Source organism: Micropterus salmoides, unplaced genomic scaffold (genome assembly GCF_014851395.1).
Source record: "Micropterus salmoides isolate LMB-PRFRI ecotype aquatic unplaced genomic scaffold, ASM1485139v1 Ms_hic_scaffold_1, whole genome shotgun sequence".
NCBI lineage: Eukaryota > Metazoa > Chordata > Actinopteri > Centrarchiformes > Centrarchidae > Micropterus > Micropterus salmoides.
Window position 1 is genome coordinate 13,098,822 of NW_024040040.1, and position 17,350 is coordinate 13,116,171.

General features: G+C 40.1%; 2 protein-coding genes across 8 annotated transcripts in view; one reads left to right on the plus strand and one right to left on the minus strand.

The window, feature by feature from the left end:
• Nucleotides 1-672: 672 nt before the first annotated feature.
• LOC119902367 (FUN14 domain-containing protein 1) lies at nt 673-7,201 on the minus strand. 6 transcript variants are annotated; one of them, XM_038718514.1, is made up of 5 exons: nt 7,098-7,200; nt 5,229-5,397; nt 4,905-4,980; nt 3,918-4,052; nt 673-2,042 (listed from the first exon to the last, which is right to left on the minus strand). In XM_038718514.1, exons 1-5 carry the CDS (start codon nt 7,123-7,125, stop codon nt 1,965-1,967), a joined length of 486 nt encoding a protein of 161 aa, XP_038574442.1. In that variant the 5' UTR covers nt 7,126-7,200; the 3' UTR covers nt 673-1,964. The 6 variants fall into 6 exon arrangements, with proteins under 6 accessions (XP_038574442.1, XP_038574473.1, XP_038574459.1 ...); XM_038718545.1 differs by having other exon boundaries at nt 3,924-4,052; nt 7,098-7,195; XM_038718531.1 differs by having other exon boundaries at nt 1,965-2,042; nt 5,229-5,394; nt 7,098-7,201.
• The window catches only part of LOC119902297 (histone demethylase UTY-like), a 36,134-nt gene continuing 25,577 nt past the window's right edge, over nt 6,794-17,350 (plus strand). For both annotated transcript variants that reach the window (XM_038718398.1, XM_038718407.1), the window contains exons 1-2: nt 6,794-7,302; nt 7,440-7,503. In XM_038718398.1, the coding sequence (XP_038574326.1) occupies nt 7,124-7,302; nt 7,440-7,503 (243 nt within the window). In that variant the 5' untranslated portion in view covers nt 6,794-7,123. The remainder of the gene's footprint in view (nt 7,303-7,439; nt 7,504-17,350) is intronic.

A 17,350-nucleotide genomic window follows, 5' to 3' on the forward strand; every position in this document is an offset into this window, starting at 1 on the left:
CCTGCATCTAAACACAGGAAATCTTTACAGCCATAATTATGACTGGGTATTGTGGAAATCATGCTAGTGTTCCTAGTTCACAATGTTTTCCACTTTGTCTTCTGTGGTGGCAAACATGTTTTGTAAATACTATACTGTGTTTATTCTTGTACAGCTGTTTATTTTTATACATATATTCATTTAGCTGACGCTTTTATCCAAAGCAACTTACAACGCACACCTCTGGAGCAAGTAGGGGTCTTGCTCGGGACACAATGGTGTTTCACAGTGTATTCGAACCCAGATCTCACTCCAAAGGCATGCGTCTTATCCACTGCCCCATCACCACAAAAATCATTTGAGTTGTAAATAAAAGGATGCAGTTTGACTGGCGCATAGAGGGAAATTCAACAAAAAAACAAAACAAACTTAAAACAGTGAACCCCTTAAAAGCAGCTGTGGGTGGTTTTGGTGTATCTGTAGGTCCATTTGTGGTGTTGGCCAAGCATAAAAGATTATTTTGGGTTTTGCCCTGTAATGTGGGTTTTCATTAACATTTGATTGCTCAGTCAACACAATATCAATAGTGAAAAATTACACAATTACATTAATTCCCCCCTCTTTGCAACATTAAATTTGACATACATAAATTGACAGGTTTCCCCATCCCTCCCCAAAAAAAGTTATTCAAAATAAAATCAGGCAACTTTATTTTAAAAGAGACACCCAAACAAATTCATACAGCTCAGATAACAAACTAACATTAAATATTTTTTTTAAATTAATAAAACAATGAGGAAATATGAGCTTACAAAATGGCAAAAAAGAAAACTACAAAAAACACAGATCTGACACATTTCTGCATATTGCACTTGTATAAAAAGGCAAAAATAAGCAACATGTGATCAACTTAAGTGGACTTCTAGGAGTAGATGTCCTTTCTAGGTAACGTGATACACAACTCTGCTGCATCGCTGTTGTGTTATTATTACACTGACACTACTAAATGCACAATGACAAGAGCGAGGGGCGTAGGAGTCACAATCGCTGTGCCATTATGTGCTTTAATGACAGCACTGGTGTCTAGCTTGTGACGGTGGTAATTAGGGTACAGCAGATGCTCAGCCTGTCATTAAAGGGCATTGTGGAGCTGAGGATTATGGGAATAAAGGATGTATATTTAAAACCTGTCAGTGTTAAGTAGAGAAAATTTAGATGCAACATTTAGTTGGGATTTATGCTCATGATATGTGTTGTATAACAATAACTCCTGTTCAGAGTGGAAAAATAACTTTGCTTAAACCCCCAGCCAGTGTGGCAAACTTTAAACGCTGAATTATGTTTGCATACACGCTTTACTCGCACATAAACTTGCCAAACTTCACAGCTACATTAAAAAAATACTTCTTGGCACTAGACTGGGGGATGGTGTTAACTTCCCACTCTGTTGCCTTCCATGTTGTTCACATGATATTTTGTCTTGTGTGTGTATTTACTGCTCTGAATAGGGGGTTGGCTATATATTTACAACAGCGCCCACACATGACAACTTATAACAATCTGAGATCAGCATCCATCAGGCAAATCCACGAGGGGATGGACAAGACTCAGATTAGTGATAAAAAAGCAGTGAGGACTCTGCTAGTTTGTAGCAGCTTGACATATTCAGCAGTCTAGTAAAGATCCAGTATGGGTCCCACAGAAGAAAGTGTTCACAGTATAATCCAAGCACGCACACACACTTCAGAATCAGTCCTCCCGAAAGGAAATAATTAGCTAGGATTGTTTTAAAACAGGGGGGAGTAGAACAATGTCACAACAGATCATGCTTTAACGTTCAACGTAATCCCCCCCCCCCCCCCCCCTTCAGTTCAGTAGGTTAAGAGGTGAATCAATGCACACATGAGGCCGAGAGGTAAACAATGAAGAGGAGAGTGCAGCGGTGTGATTCATAGTAAGTGGAGACTGCAGCTTGAGTGGTGGCTTTACGAGGCCAAACCCAGAAAGAAGCCACCGACGAAGCCGCTAGACAAGACGATGTTCCTTTTTATAAAGTCTGTGGCCTGCGTAGGGGGAGAAGAGACGGAGAATGAGTGGACAAGACAGTGTTTCCCCCTATATGCATTCAAGAGCGGCGGTGCGCCGCTGCTGAATCATGACCGCTGCTACTAAAATTCTCCACGATTATTAAACTATGCACTACAAATATTTTCACTCGCACACTGTGCGAGCACAGCAACACTCAATGCTTGGCTATCTTCCTCTCCTCGTTCTATACAAAACATCTACGTGACAGATGGTGTTATAAGAGCAGCGTAACTCCTGTAAGGAATCGGGAGGTGTGTAGCGAGTATTTGATTGTCCGAGCGGCAGAAAGTGACAGTGAACACGAGCGGGGGAAAATATTCTGGCCGTTAATGTACTGTGTAGGTTACAGCGTGTCAGCTTCTCAAGACTAAGAAAAGTCTGTTTGGTTTCCCACCTGCTGGAAAAGTGAAGCCGGTTTGCACTAGCATCTCCCCTCCCCTTCAGACTGCGCAGCTGAGCAGGAAAGCTTCTATAACATTACAGTAGGCTACGTTTTATGGCTCTCTGTAATTTAACATTAGCTCAATTTATAGAGAGTAACTGGTAGCTGTATTTTATTACTGCCTACCTGTCCAATGTTGAGAACATCAGGTACAAACTTAGACTGGTGACTTAACTTAACTGGTGTAGCCTGCAGCTCTGTCCTGTACAGACTGATTCATCCTAAATTATTTTTCAGGTTTCAGATGAGTCTGAAAAAGTGGTTGTTAGGAAAAGAAAGGACGGTGGTGACTGGAGGAGCTGAGGTTAGTAAAGCAAATTAGTGATGCAAACTAGTCCTTTTAAGCTAATGAGGAGACGTTTCTTTTTGGATTTTAATGCACCTCAGAAGGGAGGTGGTTTCTCGTGTTGCCATTTTTTTTATATTAATGTCTAAAGATAAATGTCAAAAGCTGTAAAAACAAGACACAAAAGGCAAACATGAACAGTCGTATCTATAATGATTCTGAGGTCTTATTAGCAGGGTTTTAGGGGGTGGTGCCCAAAACATGCTGTGCTATAAATGTAAAATCACTGTGGAGAGCATCATAACCAACCAGATTCCTTTCCACAAATCTAATGGTTGTAGTTCCTCCCCAGTAGACTGATCTTTAAGTGTTCGTTATTTATTATCTGCTCTAGCTTTTCCAACTATTTGTTCAGCAATATGGTAAATATAATTGCCCAAGATGATGAAAAATTACATATTTGTCACTGGAAAACGTAAAATGTTCCCCCAAACCCCACAACCATGACTTCCACAACCACCACCAAAACATTCCTATAAAGCTCACATAAAACTAAATTTCCAGCTGTTCCAATGTGCATCATCATTATATTCAGACAAAAATTTTGCTACACCTCCGCTGCTACAACTCCATCCTAGGGGAAACACTGCAAGAGTTTAAAAGCACCATAGTGTACTAACCAGTGAGCAGGTGTTAACTAATGGAGTGTTACTGAAAAAACAGCGAGTAAGCACAGCCTGGATTAGCTCCTAACCTATAGATGTATATTTACTGAGAATGTATACACCATAAAACATCTATAATGGTTCAAAAATGTATCTACCAGAGCTCTCCTAAGCCTGCTGTGTCACAGCCAGCTGGTGTAGTATGGCTATCTGTACACTAGAGGGCATTGCTGGTTTGCAGATGAAGAAATAAACCTCCCAAAACCAGGACATTAAAGAAACAAACATTCATTTAAGTTCTAATTAACTGCATTTAGGTTGTTGGCCTTGGGGATTTTTTTTTTCTAGTATACAGAAAGTATGCAATACTATTCAGAAATGTTTGATTCCATTTTAGCAACTGTCAATTAGAAGCAAGCAAAAGTGTGAAAGGAAGAGCAAGCTTTGTTACAGGTACCTTTACCTCCTCAATGAATGTGTTTATTTCAGGGGCTGCTTTGTTTGCTTTCTTCTTCAGGTGCTTCTTTGCTTTGTTCACGTCCTTCTCCACCTTCTTCCAGTCCACCTGCACGTAGCCACTATGATTGGCAATCTGTGGGGAAAATTGATTCATATATTCAGAACTCATTCTGCGCAGATCATTTGGAAATATTTAATGACAGGGGTTTTTTTGCACTGCATTTGTTTTTGTCCCTGCTTTCCACTTTGAAGCACAATATATCTTTACATATATAATATCTTTGCACAAATAATTAAGCTTTTGTTGCACTCTACAGAGCTACCGACTCCTTGTCTTGTCTCATCAACTGATTTCTTTCTGGGTTATATTGCATCACTGTCTCACAGTTTATGATGTTGATTCTGTCGCTAAAATCCAACTTTTAAAAAGGTTGTGTCCTTCTTTGAGTAATTACCAGTGAATAGCGCTGCAGGTAAAATCCTTTTTTGGATTTAAAAGGAAAAGGTATGATGCACCTGCCAACTTCACAATATATAAATAGGTATTGAGGGAACATTTGGTCCAGGAGGTGGTTTACCTGACCTTTATGAAACCTTGCAGAATCAACCAACATACTGTAAATGATCATCTCAGGCTGACAATAAGTGAACTCTGGGGCTCTGAGTGAATAATAAAGTTAATAATTGAATATCTTTTTTCTTTCTGGGTGCAGAAATCTGTCTTTGTTCAACACATGAAACCTTGGTATGCGCAGAGAGATTCATGGCTTTGTGAAAACCAATGTTTAAGGCACATTTTACATCACCCAATTAGCATCCAGAAGACCTGCATCCATCTAGAACCAGCTGCCACACAATGCTAGTGTTTCTGCTGTAGAGAACAGACCAGCTTGACATCGTGCTGTACAGCTGGCACTTGTCAACGTAGATGTAGTAAATATCTAATTACTGAAACTTGTTAAACACAACGTTATGGTACTCCCACCTGTAAAAGAAGGAACCCTCCTCCAACAGCAGTAGCAGCTATCTTCCCAACTCTCTGAAAGAGATATCCAGCACACCTGTATGTGTTGAGACGAAGAGGGGTTTATTACACAAATGGTCCTGCGTTTGTGCTTCAGAATTGGCACCCTTGCCTGTCAGATCTTTCCACAAATCTATTCTACCACTAACAGTTCCTCAATCATTACTGAATTGAGTCAGTCAGGTAGGTGTAATGTTCTTGTGTCAACAGAAATTTTGGAGTGTATTTTAGTATCTTTTGTTACATATGTGACCTAGCAGCAGATAGATCCTCCTCACGCCCTACCATCCAGTCACCCCTCCCATCATGATCTGGGTGGCCACGGAATACTTCTCAGCAATTGGGCCAGAGTTGTTCCCAAACACCCTGCTCCACCACTGGTGCCTCCGGGCGTATTCCGTCAGGTCCACAACCTCGTAAACCTCATCTTCACTCTCTGGGTCATCCTGACCTGCTAAGAGACAAGGATGATAAGATAAAAGTTAAACATTAAAATACTCAAGACATATTACCACGAGCCCTTAAGAATAAGGGGTGCACTAAATGACACTATACCTAGTAGAGCTGAGCCATTTTGAATATTTAATTGCTTTTGAGTGATAATGCAATTGTGGTATGATTTGTGATACTAGGAATGTCATTTTGACATCATTATTCAATTAAAATTAATTATGGTGCGATTTTTGTGGGTCTGTCCCCAACAAAGATGTCTTATTAAGTCTCTACAATAATCGACCAGAACATCTCTGCAGCACAACAGTATTTAATTTAAAGTGGTATTTTGATACACATTTCCCCTTTAACAAATATTGCGCTCCATATTATATATTATAAAAAAATTCGTTAAATTATACCTAGCCCCTTGTCTCTATTCTAAACACTAATGAACGCAAAAAGAAAAACAAGCATTTACATTAAAAACGTGTTTTAATTGACAGTTATTTACAGTTCCCTATATTTGACTGTTTGAACGTAACGTTAAAAGTCTTCCTTCAAACCTAATACACTCACTGTATGGGCAGTTCAGCTACTCTCAGTGCGGCTTGTTTTTTATTCATGTAAATGACTTGGGAGGCTAACTTATTAGCTAGCTGGCTAGAGCCAAATGGCTACCAATCCAATAACGCTGCCGATTTCCTTTTCGGACTCTTAAAAGCACAGAGTTCAAGACCGCATCAAAATTTCACTATCGTTGGTAGAAAACGATCTAAATTCCTGAATTAATAAGGGCAACAGCGCCGGATTTCTAACACACAAAATCACTAACCTTCTCTGTGATCCACCGTCGCCATTTTGGAGAAACGAGTTATGTCACCAGGATGTTGACAATAATAAACCACGCCCACATTATGATGCTTTTGCCACGTCAATTAAAATGCTTTGATCTCGTTTAATTAAGCTCAGAAATTTAGCAACGTTATTTACTAAAATGCTTAAAATACTTTGTTTTTTGCATGATTTAGATATAGTACAAGTATGATGGGTAATTGGAAAATGTAAACAAACGTTACATGGTGTTAAAAGCTCTTAACGAATGATGTATTGCAGTTATAATTTAACCAGTCTGTAAGCGAAAACGTCAACTGACACCTAAAGTGTCAATACATATTACTGAATACAAGATATGTTTGCATTTGTCAGGGAAACAAAGCTCTTTCACTTTAATACATGTGTGTGACAGACACGTTCTGGTAATAAATATTTTTAAATAAGCTTCCAGAATAATCGTGGTATAAAAAATAGAGTAGTTTGCAGGGAGAATATGAATATTTGAGATAAAAGAATGATATAGCAAGGAAGTCATATGGTGGGCTGCGGACGCTTCTATTGGCTGAAGAGGGGGGAGAGGGCGTGGCTAGAACGGCGCGTGGGTTCGCTTGGGTGACACAATTATAACAACTTTATCTTCGCGTCCGAAACGCATTTTATTGTGAAATACTCACATCTTGGATATTGTATTCAGTTATTCGCATTCAAATAGCTGCACAATATCACTTTGTGATGAAAAATGTGACGTTTGAGGAGCTACCCGGAGAGCGCTTCTGTCCCCCCGAAAGGATTTACTATATCGAATCGCATCTTTTCATCCTGGAAAAAAAGTTTTTGATCATTTTGTTTTCTTCAGTTTTTCTTTTTTGATTCGGCGGAGCAAACCGTTTGTTTCCGCGTCGCGATTTTCCATGCAATCGTGCGGTGTGTCTCTCGCCGTTGCTGCCTGCGCTGCTGCTCGGAGTCTCGGCTCGGCTTCTTCTGGTGGTGATGAGGGAAAGAAAATGGCGGCGGGAAAAGCGAGTGAAACAGAGGAGGACTTTCCGACACTGACAGCCCAGGAGAGGGACAGTTTGGTCGGGATCGACAGGTCGGAATAGTAACCCCGTGCACTCACACAAACGCACAGTTTGAAATTTCATTGTTTTCTGTCCTTGCATGTCGAAAATGTTTCTGAGCCGCTCTGCAAGTGATTCTGAGCCGCCTATGTTGTGTTCTTGCTTGCAGCTCACTGTTTGGATTTCAGAAGCTTCATGAAGATGGCGCCAGAACGAAGGCCCTGTTGATGAAGGTAGCAAATCTAACTGGATGTATTTTACAACCAAGCAGCACCCTGATACACGGGACTTACTCCAATCTCCCAACTATCATGCACGGCAGTGACTTTGCTCTCAAAGTAGAAAGGCAGTTTGAATGCAAGTGGCCCACTCGCTATGAAGACCAAGGCCAGCTAACCGCAGCCCCTCTTTTAGCCAGGCAATTAGCTAGCTTGCTAGTTAGCTACCCTCATCCGATGAACATCGACCCTGCACCTGCGGCTACGCCGCGTCGCTAGCCAGCATAACTGTTAGCCAACCAGCTAAGGCTCTCTTGATTTAACTAAGTTAGCTTGTTAACGTTAACACATGTTCATGTTTGTTAGGAAACCGCCCTTCCCTGTTAGCTGGATAGCTAACGTTATTCCATACAGCGGATCCTTGTGTACTTGCAGTTGTACCACCAACAACACAACGTCGTCACTGTTTTGTGTAGCATATTGATTACTGGAAACATTGGACTTAAATGAGGAAAGTTTTATGTCGTGAGATTGCTTTATTACAAGCGTTAGACTCTCACATCTAACCTTAAAGGCAGAAGTATCCTCATCGGTCTACAACTGTCAACGGATAACGTTGGTGGAAGTAACGTTCACGTTGTAGCCGTCAGGGTGCACCAAATACAGCTTACCAGTTTACGTTATTTGGTAAGGTTAGCTAGTGCCCGTAGCATTTGCATTGATCTAGTGTCTTGGCCACACTCTGTTGTGTTTTTTGTGACATTGCATTGCTGTATTGAAGGTACGTCAGGACGTGTTCTGGTCGTTTTTCGTTTGGAGGCAGTGTGAACGAGTTGATAAACGTTACAAGTAACGTTAATGGCTGGCTGCCTGTCCAAGATGGCGGGACATGGCGGAGTGACACCGATAGATATATAACCAATTTGATATGAAGATATGTCTCCGAATCATTTGTGTGTTGCTAAAGTGTGTCTTAAGTTTTCTCACGGGTCTTGACTATTTGTAAAGATGTGATCCTCTTGCAGAACAAGGTGGTGTCAGGGTCCTTTGTTTACAGTTTTCACTGCCCCTGGTTGGCTCTGCATGTGCTCTCGGACTAGAAAGCTACGTGTTAAATGGGCACAGTCCCACTGTACACACTGGTGGGCTAATAAATCAGCAAAACCCCTCTGTTTTTAATATATCTTAAACCGTGGATGATGAAGAGAAGATGGTGTTTCTCGCTAGGTGGTGTGGGATGCCTAGGATGTCTAACCACTGATTTAGCATTAGCTGCACAGAAGCAACAAAAACCACTGGTGTACCATACATGCTGGAAAATATCGCCAACAATCAGTGTATTAGACTTGAATCAAACTGTATAGTTAATATGTTCAAAGTAGAGCAAGCCTATCAGTGTGTGCAATGGTTTAACACGCAAGTGTTATTTAGGCTTTGATATGTTTTACATGCTTTTTTTCATAATACTACCATAAAGAATGTGCACCTGCCCTCTTGAAACAGCCCAGCCTGTCGTTTAAAAAGGTCTGTTTTCTTAGGTACCCAGCGGAATTGGTTTGGTGTCAGTGGTGCATATTGTGCGGCATGTTTAAAAACATTTCCATGTCACTCTTAGTGCAGACACAGGTTATTTGTGCAATATGTGTCAAATTTGGGGCTGATAACTATAGTAACAGTATTGTTTGACATTGTCATAATCCAGATCTTGGTCCATAGTACGCATCTGTGGCCAGACTTTCCTGTTACAGCTCTACGCTTGTACATCCTGGTATAAATACACACAGGTCCTATGGACACTTAACCAGTCCAGCTACCTAAAAGCCTCAGGTGTCTTCATGTGTTGGGTATTGCAGTCTGACAGCTACACCAGTCAAATATGTCAGGTAGCTAACATGGCTGATATCACTGCATGGGAAGGAATATACTATGTTTGAGATTTGCAGGTCTGATTTCGATAAAGCTTATTAAAGCTGTTGGATGGATGGACTCTGGAAGTAGACACAGCGTGTGCCCAAATGCCCGTCGTTCTCCTTCATCATTTCATCAGTCCAAGCATGCCTAGTCTGCTGTTAATACACCACTTAATACCAAGCCTACCTTTACAGTGTTTTTCTTTTTGTGATACAGCGATCTGATAATCTGGATCCGTCATCAGGGCAATGTTTGTAAGACGTTGAGCTTCTTTACGCAGTATAATGTGAAATGTATGCTGAGTTAAGTTAATGAAGAGTGGAGAGAGGAAAACAGAAGTAATATCATGTTACATCTCCATGTTAATGTCCACATAGAAGAAAAGAGATTTTAAATTGAAAAAGAGAGGGCTGGGATTGGATATGCTAATACCCAAAGTTTGTGTATTGAGAGGGAAATGTTAGATCCATTGTTAGCTGCAGACACTAGAGAAAAGATAGACTATCAAATAATACAGAGCACACATCACAGTATGAAACATTATGGAAATATGGCTTAGGTCAACTATATTAGTATGTCATTTTTGCTTATTATTTTTCCCCAGAGGCAAAGAAACTGTTAGTTCTTGGCTTTACTTGCCTTCAATAACGGATTTCTGCTTGTGTAAAGATTCCATTAGACACATTGCATTTGTGACAGATCTTAATTCTTGTGCTCTCACCTGAGAATGGCTTATGAAAACAAAATGGCAAATTAACCAGAATGCAGCCAATTAACCTCAACTATGTCTGACTCCAGTGTCAGATATTCTGCATTGGAGTTCACTAAATGCCGAAATCACATGCATGGTCTGATTTGTTACATTGTCTTTAAATGAGGATTTTTGTGTGTTCTATTGCTCGATTTCTGCTCATAGCTTATTAGTTTTGAGTGACTACCCAGTCTATCACTTTGCAATGGCCGCATCGCTGCACTGTTGCGCCTCTCTACATGACGATAACTGTGGGTTCAACATTTCTGACAGAACTAGCTCACTATATCACCACCAGTAACTAGGTGGCAATGATGTGAACTTTGAAAAAAGACAGAAGATGAGCTTTGAATGTGAGTGTTATGTTATTTTTATTATGAGTGTGACAATATCTGTATTTTATTTTTGCGTTGCACTGTGGCACTTTCCTCAGGATGGGCTGACCCACACCATTTTAACTGAAGTGTGCTTATTTTTCCTGTGTTAGCACGGGGTTTGTCGAAGTCATGGAGGCCATGCAAAAGGCATGGATGTTCGGTAATGGGATGGCTCCTGTAATGCCATTGATTAAGGCACTGGCTGAGAGTTGCACTGTGGCTGACCTCTGCTACAAAATGATTGAGAGGTCATTCGCAGGAATTAATAAATAATAACTTAAATAATACCAGTTGCATACAGCCATCTGTTTGAATCACTAGCCTGTACACTGGATAGAAAGCCATCTGCCATAGACATATGATGACTTGGGTACTACGTTTGTAAGTTGAACAGCAAGCCAGTTCTGATGCTACAGCTGTAGCATGAAACTGAAAGCATGCTGTTTCACTTCATTTTACCTGTGGGGCTCAGTGTTATGCACTGTTGCCTAGCATAGGCTAGATTGAAATCAATCAGGACACACGATGCATAGACATACCTGGTCCATGAAAAGCTAATAGGACCATTGCATTATTTATCACTTAACAGTACATAATGTGGCTGGAATTGTTGAGGGATAATCTTTTGTCATGTTGTTAATAGCACAAACTGGAGGTATAGACAGTGTGTTTATGTTATATTGTCTTGCAGTTATCTGAATATCTGCAGGTCAATAGCTCAACCACAGCTGGGTAGTAGTATCTCAAACAGTGATGTAGTGTGAGAGGTTTAGCTCCACTTTTTCTTGCAAAGTTAACGTGAAATAAAAGAACGGGAGTGTCTGTTTTTGGCTAATACGGAGAAAGAAATACTTGACAAATAAAGGACAACACAAGGATTTTTAAAAAAACATTTAAATTCAGTATTGACATAACAGCTGTTAAGACCACTTGTAGATTCTTCTCATATGTTGGCAACATTGTCTACAGTGGGCTCCATGCACCCACAGAAATGAATGGGATACTGTATAGCATGTAGGGGTGGGAATCACCAGAGGCCCCACGATACGATATTATCACGATGCTTATGTCACAATACAATATTATTGCGATTTTAAACATATTGCGATATATTGCAATTTATTACCTTTCCAACTTCAAATTGAACTCCCCAAAGGAAAACTCTTTTTCTCATGGATTGAAAAAGCAATTGATTTTATTATTATGGTACTAAAAATTAAAATTCTCATGTACAATTTGTATATTAAAAGATTAATACTTGACCTCCGTGTATCGATACAATATAGCCATGGAAAATATTGCGATACTATGCTGTATGGATTGTTTCCCCCCACCCCTAATAGCATGGCATATACAGTATGGCTAAATCTTGAAAAAGTTAAGTTAATATTATCTCAGTGTGTTTTGTCATATCACCTAACCATACTCGCAAGGGGTGGAATGATACTCCCTAGTCCCAAACATGTTCAGGTTATTGCGTAATGCTGCCAATGCTGGTACTTGCTAGTTGTTTGCTCTAGATGTCAACTCATAGTAGGAAGTATAATTTCTGATAACAGTGTTAACATTATTTGTTTTTGTCTAAAAGGGTGTTCTTTTTTTCATAAGTGAACCTGCATATTTTTTCAGATCTTGCCTTGATGCCACCAAAGAACTGTGTGACAAAATGTTGGCTTGGCGTTTCTTTCAAACTAATCTAGAAGGTGTGAGTACATTTAGGCAGGAGAAAAACTGCAGGCGTGTAAATGTATGGTTGATGATAATGCTAAATTACACTAAGATGGTGTGGAGAAAAACAACTATCAGCACACTTTTCTTCAACTCGAGGACATTTTACTAAACTGATTAGTAATGCAGATCTAATTGCCAAATGGGCAAAGACATTCATTTTTACTCTAAAGCTAAAATCAGTATACTAAATTTAGGAAATTGTTAGTTGGCCTTTAAGACCAAGAAAAGACAACATTTAAGCTATTTTACAAGATACCCCAGTCCCAGGTAATATTATAGGTGTCTCCACAGATTTAAAGATGTAGCTTCCAGTATAAAAAAAAATATTACTCCTCACTTACAATCATTATATGACTGTAGAAATGTCTGAATGCTGCCCAGGTTTACACAAAATGGCCTCTTGCCGTTACCTGTAAGTGAGGGGAAAACTTTCACAAACCATCCAGACTAAAGTGCTGTGTCAGCACAGCCCTCTCCTGCCAGTCAGTCCTTCAGTGAAATAACTCATCCATTTAGATGAGTGTTTTTTTGACCATGAACACGCATGGTGTCAGTCTGACAAATCCTACTGAAATGTTTTCACAATTAGCAGGAAAAACTCCCTCATGAATTATTTTCACATGCATTTGTGTCTATGTGCATTAACATAGCTGATTGCTCATTGTAAGGGCAGATGGGCAGTGGACACAGTAACACAGTACCTGCACACATTAAAGGTGGTAATAATAATATTTCAGTTATGATTTGGTGATTTCCCTGGACTGGATCGGTCTCCTGCCTCTACTTTGAATACGGTGTAATTGACCCCCGCTCTGTGTAACTCCTCAGCACAACGATTGGTTTAGGGATGAGCAGCTGACTTTAAAAGCCGTTGCTCTCGCCTCCGTTGATTGAGTTCCCGTAGTCTGTAAACTTAGGGCATTTTCAGTGGCGTAACTGATATTGGGCATGTGTGTCATCATTGAAATAGATCATAAGATTGTGATGTTTATTGCAGCTTCAGAATTATCTGCCGTCTTTGCTTCAACTCGCAGCGAAACTCGCTCACAGGAGCAGCTCCATTCTTTGCCCATCTGTGGCACATCCGCCTCGTAGACAGCATATATACCGCTGATTTGAATGGAGAGCAGTGAAGTCAGTTTTGCACCAATAAAATACTACTACAGGGCCAATTCCTGTTGGCACCAGCGTCTACTGCGCATGATCACGCAGCATAACTGTGGTTTAATGACGTAGAACAACGGCAGAAACACCGTAATTCTGGTAGCTGCGTAGCTGCACCAACAAAAAGTCATGGCTCAGTGTGTTTGTCTGACTCGGATCGTCACTGATTAATCAGCCCACCTGCCAAACACAGCGCAGCGTCACTGATCACTGTATAGTTTTTTTTTAGATTGCTGAGAGTTTATAATCTAAGAAATACAGTTACATCTCTCATGTGCGACGGGGTGTCACAGGGTTTTGACGTCATTTATGGGCCTACATGGATCCCTCCATGCAGGCTTTGGTTGGCTTCACTGTCCGATCTCTGGCTTACCCCGTTGATCCGCCTTAAGTGTTGATAGGCTGGTACTTGTGTAACCAATCAGGTAATGCTGTAGGCGGGACAATGAGCAAGGCTACAGAGTGGTGACATCCACTCTACAGGCGGCTACATCCGAGCCAAAGCAGCATATATTAAAATTAATTTAACCCTAATCTAAAATCTTTTTTTTTTTTTTTTTGCTTATCTGAAAAATGATCTGAGTTCTCATTTATAAACGGTGCATAAGTACAAAACAAGAGTGGAAACGTGTGTACGCAACTTACCTTAAAGGTTGTGATCTATAAAAACAAACTTGACGAGAATGTGCGGTCCTGTAAGTAAACTCTGAACCATGCGTACGCACATAAAGAGGAGAAAAGAGAAATTGCGACTCACATGGCAGATGAAAAGGTTTTGTAAAATAAATATTACCTCTGAGTTTTATAGGCTTAAAGCCTTTCTGATAAACAAACAGCCGTTTGATTTTCCCTGAAGTGCGCAAAAAACATAATTTAAGATCATTTGCATCGCACAAAAAGAACCAGATTTAGGATCTTAAACACAAATGGAGAGATCTGTTTCTGCAAAAGCACGCCTCAAATATGCTGTACAGTTTAATCAGGAATCATTAATTAATAGTTGCATGCAGTGCAATTTATTTTCATAATTAAGGTGAACAGTAGGACAAATTGCATTTAAATTGATGCTGTTTTAAATGCATCAGTCAAGCAAATAGTGCATGGTTTCATATAGGCATATTATCACATGTTCGTTGCCTTATCGAGCTGAACGCTGTGCGCCAGCGTGTGGATGTGATGCGCTGCTTGTAAAAACACGTTATGGGAAATATAACACTATTATATTAAGTAACTCTTTAAGCTTATGTCATTTAGCCTACCACAAGTCCTTTTTCTTAACTCATCGGCAGCCTCGTTAAGTGAGTGGACTGTTGGTAAATGTTTAAACACAAACGGATATGATATCGCACGGAACAGTGTGATCTATTTCACCCTTAACTTTTCATTTCAAAAAGTAGAAAATTAGATATAAATTGACAAATAAAACCAAGCTTTGACTATTGGCTTGAGATTCATAGGTAAAGGTATGTTAGTGTCACATACACTTAGCGATATTTATTCTCTGCATTTAACCCAGCCCTCAAGGGAGTAGTGGGCAGCCAGCATCGAACCTGGGACCTTCTTGATGCGAGGCCACTGCGCCACCATAGACAAATATTAAGATTTCCAGCCAGCCTTTAAAATGTACTGTACAGACATTCAACATTATATTATGGAAACGCCATGCCATGAAAAATCGATAACAGTAGGCGTCTTCAAACTATCAGAGGTTTTTTATGTCTACGTTTTAATCAGTTTTTTTTCAGACAGTGAAGCTAGATTTATAATTCTGCATTAATGTGTTACGGCATAGAGACTTTGTATGTACATCCCCTGTACCTATGCTGTAGCTGTCATGCACCACAAAAATGTTGCTACACGTTGAGGCAGCGACGGTTATGGAGATGGCATGTGGGGTCAGCAAGAACTGTGATTGGTCAGCTTGTGTTTTCGCTTGGAAGTTTCCAGTGCTTGTGGAGATTGCTGATTGCGAAGACAACATTAAGGTGAAGGGAGGCTCCATAACCTGCTGCTTTTCACCAACACACCTATCTCTACTGCAGACCTTCTGCTCACCACAATCGCTTGTCTCTGGCACAGTGGATGAAAGAACGTAACGGTAGTTTACTTGTAGTAGTAACAGTCTCGTTCTCACCAATAACCTGACGTGCTTTCCCATCGTACAGTAACTGTATAATGTACAATATAATGAGAGCTCAATCCGGCCTGATCATGTACTTGTGGTGTTATCACTGATCAGCCTTAATATAATACATTCACCTTTGTGTTTTCTTATTCTATCTCCTGCATATTTATGTAGACCTCTAACTAATCCTGTTGAAGTGACAATCCTAAATCCTCTGTGATAACAAAGAGCAGTGCTGTCTGAGTTGTAGAGTGAACACTTGTTTGTAAGACTTCTCTGACTTCTGAGTAGATATCATTAATCTACCGTACATCCTAACTAACTATTAGGATGTACGGTATGTTTACAGGACAGAGCTGTAGGCTACACCAGTTTAGTCTAAGCTTGTAATGTTGTCAATATGACAAAGTAGGCTGTAATGAAATGTAGCAGCTTACCGGCTTCACTTTTGCAGCAGTTAGGGAAACAACAGACAGAGTTTTCTTGGTCTTGAGAAGCTAACACACTGTAACCGACACATACATTCACTGGCAGAATATTTTCCTCTGCGTGCATTCACGCACTTTCTGACGCTTGGACAATCAAGCAGTCACTACGTACCTCCCGATTCCTTACAGGAGTTACGCTGCTCATATAACAGCACCTGTCACATAGATGTTCTTTGAAGAAGAAGGACAGGAAGCTAGCCAAAACATGAGCGAAAACATTAGTAGCGTATAGTTAAATGGCGTACTGCCACTCCTGAATGAATTTAGGGCATAGAATGACATAAAACACTTTTTATGAATGAACTGATTGAGAAGTGGCTTGTCAATGTCACTGTGACCTTGACAAACACATTTTTGGCCACAACTCAAGAATTGTTGCTGTAATAATGACAAAATGTCACATGTTAAGTGGGATGCAGCAATGAATTGATAACACAAAAGGTCAAAGGTCAACTTCACGTCATAGTTACCTCACTTTTTCACCCATTATTGGACTTTTTCATGCAGTTTTCACTACATATATTATAATTCAGGACAGACATGGATTTTAACTACAACTTTACTGGTTGGCAGGGGCATACTACTGTCGTGTGACAATTCTAGTTTTTTAATGTAGTCTTTATGAAAGGCAGAAGAGGTGAGCTAACCTGAAAACATTAGCTGCTTGGCCTACACATGGTCTTGTATGAATTCTCAGTTTCTTTGATTCCGTGTGTGATTGAGTTTTTGGGTTCATTTTGGTTTTTCACCAGTAATGTTTTCATTGCCGGTTAATAATTGGAAATACTTCAGAATTGGGGGTTTGAGAGTACAACCACACTGACAGTTGCATCTCCCTTTGCCTGGTATCAGGGCCAATCCGGGCATGTTTCAGTGGATCGGTATTGACTAAAATAAAGCCAGTTCTTTCTTTACTTACTGTGTTTTGTCCACCTCTGCATGCAAGTGTCGCTACTCTCCTTAATGACTCCTTAGTGTGTTTGGTTGCACAGGTGATTGACTCTGTCCTGACACCTTAGTTGGCAAAATGCACCAATTCGCTAAGCTCCAACAGTACAAAATATTCAGCTACATTCTTCTCATATTTTAGCCGGCGTAGACTGTCACTTTCACCAGCTTAAATAATAATTGTCACCAGTGGTGGGCCATTTCAGCTGTTTGCAATCAATGTTAAGTTTGTGAGTAACTTGGCAAAATAAAACTTTGTGTGCTCTATGCAAGGCATTGTCTATAGTCTGCCATCAACTGTTTATGAGGTAAATGAAGTAGGGCTGAAGCGATTCATCGATTAATAAAAAAGCTTCATTTAATCCAT